The sequence below is a fragment of the Mytilus edulis genome, chromosome 5, assembly GCF_963676685.1.
Source record: "Mytilus edulis chromosome 5, xbMytEdul2.2, whole genome shotgun sequence".
NCBI lineage: Eukaryota > Metazoa > Mollusca > Bivalvia > Mytilida > Mytilidae > Mytilus > Mytilus edulis.
The window spans coordinates 60,369,598-60,382,114 of record NC_092348.1 but is presented as its reverse complement, the minus strand read 5'-3'; the positions used below and the strand labels follow the sequence as shown (position 1 = coordinate 60,382,114).

Here is a 12,517-nt window from a genome sequence, read left to right as displayed (position 1 = left end):
ACTATATTTGTTTTAATATATTTTACCATGGTTCTTCTTTTCTTTTTAATTTGAAAAATGTCATTCTCTTCTTGTTAATCGCGATCAGTTGAAATATAAATTGTAAGTCAAAGTAGGAGTAAATAAAAAACAATCTAGTTTATTATCTTCAATATCTGTATTATAACCTTAATATTTGTTTATTTCTTTTTTTATTTCATTGCAAAACACTACATGGCCAATCATTACTATATTTGTTTTTATATATTTTACCATGGTTCTTCTTTACTTTTTAATTACATTCTATTATATATTATAACGTCGTGCAATTGTAAAACAAGAACAGGTAAAAGACGTTTTTGTAAGAGAATACGACGGATGACTTAAATAAAAATAAGTGTTTTCTTGTGGTTAAATGTATTTAAGAATGAGGATCGAATTGTACGCAATATCTCGTCTATACACGTTTTGAGGGACCCACTCTAACCTTATTCACTTGCTCCTGAAAATGTTACAGTTATGCTGTTTAAATACTATTGTATCATTTGAAGTGTACAGGCCTTGTAATTTTGGAAGACGTTTACTTACTGTTTTCTTACAATGTCTGCAACTTATTTCATAGAAGATCTCAAGAGAAAAAAAACATTTCAGTATAACTTACAATCAATTTAATTCGTAAGTTCTTTTGTTTGTTTGTTTTATTTATTTTTATTTTGGTAAAAGCTACTGCTTGTTAAAATCTTTCTCCTGATTACGAACGGATTAAAAAGGCAAAATATATATAACAAAAACATGCATTAGCTGGTTGTCAATTAGGTCGGTATAGGGAAAAAAATAACTAATTTATAAAAGAAAATAAATACATTATTTTGAATTTTTGAGAGAAAGAAATATACATTTACCCCTTAATTTTATAAAACCATTTTATTGTGTCCATTTGAAGTTTTTAATACGGATACAAATAAATCACGTAACTGTCATGTAATCGGTCTTTTTCGTTGCAATTGAGTACCTAAAATTGAGAATTGAAATGGGGAATGTGTCAAAAAGACAACAACCCGACCAAAGAGTTGAAACATAAAACCTGTTTGTATCAGTCTGATAACTGTATATATAAATTACAATTATACCGATCCAGACTCGCTTATTCTATGGATGTAATAGTTTGTTAATGCTTTTTCTGTACCATTCTTAAATGTTTGACGGTTTTTAAAACAGTAAAAGGACTGCAAAAATGTCCACACCATTCGGACTCCTAGATGTTAATACCCCTTTTGGTCGAAGGTCTTTTAATGTCAATATTAACTTATCATTGAACTTTTACTATTACGAATATGTATTGACATGGTAACTGGCTATACTATTTACAATTTTATGGTCTCCTTCCGTCGAAGGGGAATACAAAGCCTTATCAAATAAAGGAGCCAGTAATACTGCGTTAGTATATAAGCTGATAAGTTCCCTCAATCTTGTGCTTGAAAGATAAATTCAATGAAATATTTTAACCCGGATACATTTCAAAACTAGGAACCCCAATGATGATTGTTGCTAATTTTGTCTAAATTAGAGGCCAGTTGTTTCACAGAAGATTTTTTTTAAAGTAAACAGACGACTACTACGGAGAACGGACTCCAAGTGGTGAGTCAAGCTCACTTCGAATTCATTTCCCTGACCGAGCGTTATCTCATTCGTCATGAGGCCATTTGTTAATGTACTGTCATGTTTACACCAACCAGTCAACACAGTCGACGATCTACTTTCATGGGTTCACAAAATTACGAATATATGATCCTTTTTGTTGGGTTGTTGTCTGTTTTACGTATATCCTTAGTCTTATTGTATGAATTAAAAAAAAGTTGTATGCACAATTGTGTAAAAGAGTCATGTTTCATACACAGACTAAACGTTATAATTTTCTATAAATGTGGTATTGTCTTATATGAAAATAGCGTTATCCGGTCAACATTTGAACCCCTTAAGGACGTGGTAACTGTAACTAAAATTGTGTAAAAAGAAAAGGAAAGCTTCATATTGTCTTATAGATTCAGATTTAATCATGTTGGTTAGCACCACTTTCGACATCAAATTTGTCAAATATCGTGTAAAAGAGGTACAGCCTATTTTTCCTGAAATGAATTCATACCAGGACAATTTTCCTAGAGTCTTTCCATCTTTACTTAGATTCATAGTACCACAGCCCCACGATTTGATGTTTTTACAGTTCATTGGTTGCATTTTAAAGATATCAGCAAATTATAAACGCTTAAAGCTTAAAACTGCGATTTTGTAAGATTTTGGCAAACCCAGACCTATAGGAGAAATACATGTCGGTTAACCACAACCACAATTCTTTTGAAAGTAAGACAATCATTGATTTTAGACTCTTTTATATTCAATTTTATGAAGAATAACGAAATATATAGAATAAATTGTAAAATATTACCCTTGTGAGTGAACTGAATACAAGAGAAAGTGGCTATACCCCTGTGTTATTTTGTATCATACTGCAACAAATAGCGCTGATTAACATTTTGATTTATGGAAAATATAGAATTATGAAACAGTATCTTACTGTGTACGTTATTGATATAGATTCTTCTAAGTTTAATTTCCAGTAGGATTTAAAAATCGAAATACTGTTTAAGAGAAAATACATATCCGTCTTAAAATCCCCAATGTTAAATTAAGTTTGTCATCCCGTCTCTTAATCAGCAATCAACATTGATCGCGGTAATAACTGACAACCTACTGGAGCCTTTTTATGACCTCAAAAAATATACATTTGAATTCGAAATCACAAATCTAAATCGTTATCACGAATTGAAGAATTCGCTATTACTTTTTAAGTTCGAAATAACAAATTTCTAAAATTCTAAAACAGTTTTTGGAATTTATTATCACAAGGTTTTTCTTCTGATTGTGATGACAAATTTTGTAAAAATCGACAATAACGAAATTAATTCGAAATCACGAATTACAAACACTAACAGTGAAAACAAATTTGCACCCATTCGGGATGACGAATTTAATTCGTCGTTTTGACGTTTTTAATCCGTTATTGTCAATTGCAAAAACTGTAATAACTAATTCCATCAATTCGTGATAACTAATTTAATTTGTGATAACGAAGTTTACCATTCGTGATAACGATTTCAATTCATGATATCGAATTCAAATTACATTTTTGGAGGTTCTAAATGGGCTTATGTAACAACCTTGTATATTGTATATTCTTCATGAAATACCCTCATATACAAATAAACATTAGGAAATGAGAAAAATATGACGTGCAATTAAAGGACAACTGTTATGAAGCCTTCAAATCCAAATGAGCATATCTAAGTTGATAACGAATTTTCTAAATAAGCAAAGGATAATAAGCATAGTTCAACACTGGATAAATGACTAGTTTAACGTTAATAACAATATCATATCCAATGGAACCTCAAAACGAGTTTATATTCTGCATAAATATATGTATTATCAGATGTTCGTTACTGGGAATTATATAATTGCTTTTTCAATTGTAGACTTATTAAGTAAAGGTTATAGAAAAAAATCTAAAACAGGAGATTTGATATTGTTTTGTTTCAAATATAATGCAAATAAATAAAGTTATTTAAAAATCACAACACACATGATAGTTGACTTATTTTTACAAAAACAATATACAATGTACATGTACGTATATAATACAATGTCTCTGGTGTATACAATTATTATAAGGCCATAAATACTCTTAGAATATCTAGTAATTCAAAAGATGTTTTCTAATAAGTACCTAGTGGTTATATAAAACCGATAACAATCATAAAAGTTACAAATTAATATCAGCTGATTTACTTTGAACATGTTTTAAGTGCACATTACACGATTAAGGATATCGCACAATTAGCGCACGTTTTACGATTTAAGATAAATGCGCAGTTGAACGCACGTTGGATGGAAAACACAAGGAACTATGAATGATAAACGCACGTACGGAGAATGTAAGATGAGTGGAAAGAACACGCTCGTAGAATGGACGATGAGTAAAAGGAACACGTACACAGAATGAACGATGAGCGAAAGGAACACGTACACATAGTGGACGATGAGTGCAAGGAACACGTTCACAGCATGGACGATTAGTGAAAGGAACACGTATGCAGAATATACGACGAGTGAAAAGAATACGTTCGCAAAATGTACGATGAGTGAAAGGAACATGCACGCAGAATTTACGACGAGTGAAAGGAAAACGTATGCAAAATATATGATAATTAAAAGGAACACATACGTAGATTGTACATATGTAATGAGTGAAAGGAACACACACATACAATGGACGATGAGTGAAAGGAACATGTACGGAGAATGTACGATGGATAAAAGTAACACATATAAGCAGAATGGACGATGAGTGAAAGCAAAACTAGATAATGGACGATGAATAAAAGGAAAACGTACGTAGAATAAACGATGAGTGAGAGGAAAACTAAAGAATGAACGATGAATGAAAGGAACGTGTACGTATAACGGACGATGAAAGAAAGGAACACGTTCACGTACAATCGAAGATCAGTGAAAGGAACGTTTAAAGAGAATGGACGATGAATGAAAAGAACACATACGTACAATCGAAGATGATAATTACGTATAATTACGTATAAGAATGAACCAATGTTTTACCAACCTTTTTATCGAGGAAAAACTATGCTTAGCTATATATACATTTGTAGCTTGCTAAGACCATCATAGTTAAACAAAAAGGAGATCAAGTAATATCCCTTAAAGGCAATAAAGAATAAAACCAACTTAGTTACCAAAACTTATCAATACGTTTTCAAAAGCACAACAACTGAATAACTCATTAACTGAATCTATACAATAAGAATTATGCAAGTTCCATAAAGCTATGGAAATCAAAGTTGTATATTCATATAAGCGATAGATTAGTAAATAAACAAACAAATAAATCAATCAATCAATCAATCTAGTTGAAAGATTTAATTCTGGTTCATGAGAGCAAATGTATTATGATAAATCATCAGCTTTTTCAATAAAGGGAAACAATCCATATGAACAAATGAATACAGGTTTTTTTTCCGATAGTGACGATTTTCACTTTTGCCATCAGGAGATATCATCCTTGATTGAATGGAAAATGGTACTTTTAAATGGGTCAGTGTGGTAATTATGTAAGAATGCTAAACCCTAACCTTTTTATATTCTAATTAACTGTTTCTCACTACAACAGTGGAGTTGGTGTTGACCATTTTTCAATTGCCGATGAGGAGTTCCACCGTTCATTGCGGAATCAATGACACGAATTAATATCAGACACGTTTTGCTGTCATATTACCAGCATATTGTTTTGGAATAAAGTTAACAAAAAGATTTATATAAGCTACTCCATCGACATTATTTACAATGTTCATGATGGTGAACGGCAGCCTCAACAATTAGTCAACAAAGACATCAAGTTTCTGATTAAAACAATTTTCAATTAAAAATTGAAATCAAAGTTTCAATAAAAAGCTTTTTGTGTTGCAACAAAGCCAGTTTCAAATCTTTTTTCGCACGTTTCCTCAGTTTTTGTTGACAAAATGTCATTTTACAGAGTACATTGTATTTGAATCGATTAAATGTGCAAATTGGGACACTGTAATCAGGCGGGTTTTTTTTTCTTCGTTTTTTTAATTATTTCTTTTGGGGGGAGGAGGGGGTGCACGCAGAGAACCAACATCACAGAGCTTTTATATCACAAATTGCTATCTACTACATATTCATATGAGGCTCTTTAGTCTTTTGAGTTTTAGGTCAAGGTAATATAATTATTTGTGTGATGTTGATCATTTTTGTTCATGACTTTTGTATAGTTTTTTTTTATTTTATTTCAATTTCACAAGGACTTGTCTGTAAAAAAGATACTTAACGCTATACATTCTATATATGCATGTCAATATCTGCTTTATTCTGATTACAGAATGTGGAGCAATAATATGATTTGATAGATCATTCTCCTTAATTATATTGCAGGGTGAGACCCCATACCACCTGGCAGCAAAAGACAGAGGTGATGATGATGCTTTCAAAAAATATTACAAGAAACAAGTAATGGACTACCTGAAGGTAAATATTATGTTTTATTTACCAGTATAAGAACTGTATCACAAAAAGGTAAGGAAGGAGAAGAAAAAGAACAAGATGATTTCTAAAAACTGGGCTCACAAGAATAAAAGTACATTATTTGACATTAAAGTTGAAACAACAAACTCTAGGATATAGAAACATATATAAAACGTCTAATTCGTCGAGGTCAACTTTGCCTGAGTATATGAAAGTTTAACTGCAGTGTAAACTCTCTGTCTCAATCACACCCTACACATACAAAGTTATTCATTTTAATATACAATTCAGAAGATTTGTAATCTTATTGCAAAAGTCACAAGGGAACGTTGTAAATTGTAATTCGGGTTATAGACGCACATGGTATATGCATGTGGATAGACACCAGTAATTTGGTTAGATATTATGATGAGATGAATGACCATTACTGATATGTTTCGTACTTTGTACAGGTGGTCAATTCATCTTGTTTTTTACCTGAGCGCAGTCGACACCACAGGACAGTATAAAAGCATATGTCCAAGTGCACATGGCATTACATAGAAAATCACACAAATATATATATACGTCTAGATGTGTGACAACTTAACGACAGATCTTCTCCATCGGATAACCTGTGATTATACAGGACTATTATCACAACTTATATATACTTCGTCTTAATGTTAGATGTGCAGATATGCGTTAGCATTATCAAAAAATGAATAAACCAAAACTTTTGACTTTAAGTAGCAACATCAGTATTTGACTAGTAATCAAGTACACTTTGGAAAAGAGTGAGTTTATCTTAGAATGCATACAGTTTCTCTAATTTTCAGATGATGTGCACGCAAATAAAAACAAGTGTGTCATCATGAATTTCTATGATGTGCACCAGAGACTCTGTTTTGTCGTGGAATAAACTGATATGGCAAGACAATCACTTACACTTACCTAATTGTTTGACTTAGGGCCCGATCATTCATTTACTATTTGATTGTCTTTTGAACCCAATCATTTGTTAAATACCTATTAAAAGCCAAGGAAAATGTACATAGAAGAACATACAATATACACTAGTACAGGAAAAGCGCTAATTTTTAAATAACAATGTAAAAGAAAACAAAAGCAAAATGATAGAAAAATAGATTAATCAAAATAAGATCTAAATGCAGTATCACACAACATGATTTAGACTAAATCACCAAGTTGTTATCAACAGAAGCTATATCGAAATCAAACGCCATCGCCTACTGACATTTATTTATGGAAGCTATGCCCATTGGAGAAAAAAAAAGTTTTTTGTTTTTGCTCCGGAATGAAAACATTAAGACTTATATTATCGGAAAGAGTTATTTGATTTCGAATACTAGAAGTTATGCCTTTTGGTAAATAAATAGTTTTATTGTTGCTCCTGAATTGCGACATTTAGATTTACATTATCGAAAAGAGTTATTCAATTTTGAATTATCGCGGAATGTAACCGTAACCTGTATGTGCTTTATAACTTTATAACTTCTAAGCCTCATCTGGAAATTCGTAGACAAAACACTTGATCCCGGTTGCGCGTTGATAATTTGTGTGGGCATCAACATTATGAAAAAAGACAGAAAAAAACCCACAAATACTGACATTCAAGCTTTAATCATCAATCCTTTATCACATGTCAATATTTTACTATCTTCTGCTGTACATGTTGTATTTCCGTTTAATTTTCATCATATCTTTTACGATATTTTCAAGGGATAATGTAACAGGATTTTTTCAAATTAAATGTAGTAGAACGTATGCGTTTAGGGGTTGCACTAAAGATCAGAACGGACCTTAAACACATTTTTTTTTTACATTCTGTCTGTGTTGTCAACATTCAAGTTCATTCGGTTGTCATTAAAACTTTTTAAGACATCAATCGCTTTTCCAATTCGTTATAGAATTTTACGAAACCTAGAAAGAGGATTCTTCATGATCACAGGACAATATCCGGAGGAAACTGTAAAAACAAGTATTTTTTTATTTTTTTTAAAAGTGTTAAAGTTTTTTTTGTTGTTTTTTGTTGGGGGGGGGGGGCAAAAATAACATAGTCAAAACTTTTTGTAATATCATTAATCTTTCGCAAAATCACTGTGATGATTTATACATTATTATACATAGATAAATAGTAAAATAGTAAAAATGATCATCAAAGCAAACAAACCGCTTACTGAAAGATTGTATCTTCAGAGGTGAATCATACTAGTTACTATAATTTTCTTAATCATTCAAAAGACAATTTAGGAAAAGTCGAAATAAACACGGATCTGTCACTACATTACACTTGATACTAAATCTTGTTGTTCTTCAAGTTAAAACAGTGAACGTAATACATTTTTAATACTATTAAAGATTAAATGCGCATCCAAATTGAATATACCCATGCATGACCAGTACGCATTCAAAGCTGCAATAGAGCAACATCTGAAATATAGGTAAATTGATTATAGTATTTGTGATTTAATTCAAAGTAATGCTATGCCCTACTTACATGTCTTGATATATTAGATTATATATCAGGACTTATTTTACTGTCTCGTAGTTATTAAGACGGACCTGTAACTCTGCCGTAGTTTGGCTTTGGGTGGGACGTTTTGGCTGTGAATAATAGAAATGAAGTTTCTATATTTTAATATGCCGCAACACCTAAGTCATGTATTACAATTAACAATACATAATAATATATATACAAACATATACAAACATAATAAATATAGATAAAGAATAATTGAAGAAGTTTTCATAATATGTATATAAATAAGCGGTTGACCTTATGAGGTTAACATCCTAAATTATGTAAATAAGTTGTCCATTTAAACTTGATAATAGAAAGAGAAATAATGTTCTAGTTTATTTAATTAAATATTGCATTAATTGACACAACTTTGCATAAACATTCAAACCAAGTAATTTAATAATTTGAATTAACTTTGCTTTTGAATAAATAATAATATAAAAATAATTTATCTTTATCGAGTACTCAGTTTACTGCTTAAAACTTAACGAAAAATAGTTCAACTAACCTGTGAATAATAGAAATGAAGTTTCTATATTCAGTCGGGGCACTTAGCGAACTCCATAATATTATGGAATTCCGTAATTTTTGTGGAAAACTAAAGTTGTCTCCCTTTGACTAACAGGCTAAATTTAAGATGGGAGATAACTATATTTTGAAACTGATTCTCTAAAAAAAAAAACAAGGGAGACAAATGAAATCTATTTATTGTTTTCTTAACTACAATAAAAAAAAAATATATAATAACATGAAGGGATGTTACCTCGGTGAAGAGTACTCGCTCGGTAAAACATTTACAAAATGGAAACACAAAATTATATCCATTTTATGTATTGTGGGTCGTTGTCTTTTCATTGTTTTATATATATGTAAACTGTATATTATGTATAATGTTTTAAGCCATTGGCTCATACTGAGGGCTCATATGGGCGTAAAGTGCTTTTCAATAAAGAATTTAAGGGCTTATAAACGTAAAATCCTCAACATTATAACAATGGACTAGATAATATGAATTATATACCATATAAATCATAATTAAAAGCTTATTTAATACATGACATACATGTTCTTATTTTATTATGTAAACTGACAATTATCTAATCCAGTAATAAAGTGATATCTATAGAAAAATTATTACTCAAACAACAGTATTAAGGGACCGTAAAAAACACATTTTTAAAATAATCAACAAAGGGGTGATGTTTGAACTAACTGATGATCACTGATGACTTTAATAATTTTCTGAGGATCGACATAAGGTGTATTGAATTTGTCTGATCTAAAAGTAGTATCTTGACAACTGTGCCTGGGATGAGGCTAATTCTCAACTTTATTTGTAACTAACAGTCCTGCTGATGAAAATATATGCTCTGACGGTATAAATGGAGAGGGAATGACTTAGATTAGCTTAAAGTGTAAGATTTTGAAAACTGATCTTGTTCATGGCATACCTCTGTTTGGGAGAATTTTAAATGAGAACTAAAGTGGAAATATTCGATTCGTATTTTAATTATCTAAAAACATTAGATAGTATAATTGCAGGACATAAATACAACTATTGACAAATTGTTGATGCAATCACATTGACGTATGCGTATCTGTTTCCATATGTGTGCTATAAATACATTATAATCTGCAGAGATATATAAACTGTGTAATTATAAATCGTCTAAGCTACAAAATATTGTGTTTTATCAATGAAGTGAAATACGATACTAATACATCTGTGTACTGTAAGCTACAGTAACAAGGTATTTGATTTTTAATGGCTCAAGTGCATCAGGAAACCTCATTATAACTAATGATAGTTCAACGATTAGACATTTCTCTTAAGCTAGAGGTCACATTGGTACGCTGATCCCTCAAATTGCACTTGCCACTTTAATATATAATATTTTGTGATAAAAGTTTAGAGATTTATAATCGCCAACTTTGAAAACAGACAACGCATCATAATACACAAGCGTAGATATTAGTTATAAATTATTATTTTTGTTTTAACTTTAATTGTTAATATGCTTCTGAAGGAAAACAAACTAATCGACGACACAAAATAAAATAAAACTAAATTAATCATTTGAAAAAGTCTATATAATAGAAAAACACTCGCAACAAATTTATGAGTTTGTTTGAATGTTAAATTCGTTTGATTTTTTTTTCGTATGTTCTAACTTTCACGGACTTCAACGTGAAAGGTTGCTGGAATTTAAATTAAATTTATAATCAATGCTAAAAGCTTGTGAAATACTAGAACTCTTTTCTTAATAATCGCACTTTGTCACTTTTGGCCTGGTGAGCTTAAAAGGAGATATTGGCAATTTGTAAATTTTATATACACAGTTATACATATTTTCCTGGATTGAAAAAAAAAAACCAAACTAATCATAATGCATCTCGTTTGAATTGTTTTATCATTTGTAATTTCGGGGCCTTTCATATAGCAGACTATGCTGCACGAATTTTACTCATAGTTGAAAGTCGTATCATGACCTTTATAGATATAAGGAGATAACATATGATTGCCAATGAGCAACTCTCCATTAAAGTCATAATTTTTAAGATAAACCATTGAAGGTCAAAGTACAGTCTTATATGTACCATTTACTAGTTTTCTGGATCTTGAGTTGATTAAGAGAGCATGAAACTAAAAAGACTCAATGTGTCAGTGGCAACTCAGGTGCAGATCCAGAGGGGGGAGGGGGTCCGGGGGTTTGTTGGACGAACAATGCATTTGAATGGGGACATGTAATTGGACCCCCCCCCCCTTTTTGTCCTGGGTTAGGACCCCCTCCCCCTTTTTTTAAAATGGCTGGATCCGCCCCTGCAACTATTTGATACCCTTTGATAATTTGATTCACTTCATGTCAAACCACCTTTTAAAAAGTCACACTTACAATTTTGTAAATATACACGTGGCTTAAGCATAGTTTCATCAAATTTATACCGTTGGTTTTCCCGTTTGAATGGTTTTACACTAGTAATTTTGGAGCCATTTATAGCTGGTTGATCGGTGTGAGCCAAGGCTCCGTGTTGAAGGCCGTACATTGACCTATAATGGTTTACTTTTTTTTTAAATTGTTATTTGGATGGAGAGTTGTCTCATTGGCACTGCACACCACATCTTCCTATATCTAAGAGCTGGTCTTGAGAGACTTCCCCTGGAACTACATATTAAATTTCAATCTATATTGTATGGTATACGTTTATATTCTCATGCCATTTATCCTCTTGTAAAGGAATCATTTTTTTTTGTCTCAAAGCTTAGACTCTGTGCGAATTTATTCTTCAGTTGGTTCTCATTTGTAAAACATGTATCAGAAGAAACTGGTATGGATTTAGACACTTTCAAGAAATATTCCTCTCATAAGATAAATAAAACTATTAGAGAACAAATAAAATTAAAATTGAAGGATTTTTATGAAAAGAGAGTAAATGATAAGATATGAAGGATAACAGCAAACTCACTATTTATAATCTTGTAAGACTAAATAATACAAATGAAAAATATTTAACTTACTCAAAATTTTAATTTAGAAAACTAATAACAAAACTAGAATAAGAGATCATAATTTATTAATAGAAAAAGGAAGATATCTTAGAAATGTAGAATGCCAATATATATAGAAGAAAGATTAACTGCAACCAATTTGAAGATGAAATTCATTTCTTTTCTATTTTGTAATAGTAACAGTAATAATAGAAAAGTGTCTTTTTATTTAAAACCCAATCCAAGATCACACATTCAGGTAAATATAACAGGTGTTTTCGTCTTTCCTGTTATTTTTAGATTTCGGAGATAAAGCCACTGGCTAAAATCAAAACAGCTATAAGTTAAGCTTTACGATGTTTTATATTATATAACTTCCTCAATAGTGCAAAAGAATTACAATGAAAGTTCAATGG

The 12,517-nt window shown here is 30.9% G+C and overlaps 1 protein-coding gene across 1 annotated transcript in view; it reads left to right on the top strand.

The window, feature by feature from the left end:
• LOC139525166 (putative ankyrin repeat protein RF_0381) overlaps positions 1-6,947 on the top strand; it is a 101,931-nt gene extending 94,984 nt beyond the window's left edge. Inside the window, exons 9-10 of the mRNA XM_071320354.1 lie at positions 6,001-6,093; positions 6,909-6,947. Coding sequence (XP_071176455.1) covers positions 6,001-6,093; positions 6,909-6,947 — 132 coding nt within the window. The remainder of the gene's footprint in view (positions 1-6,000; positions 6,094-6,908) is intronic.
• Positions 6,948-12,517: the final 5,570 nt, after the last annotated feature.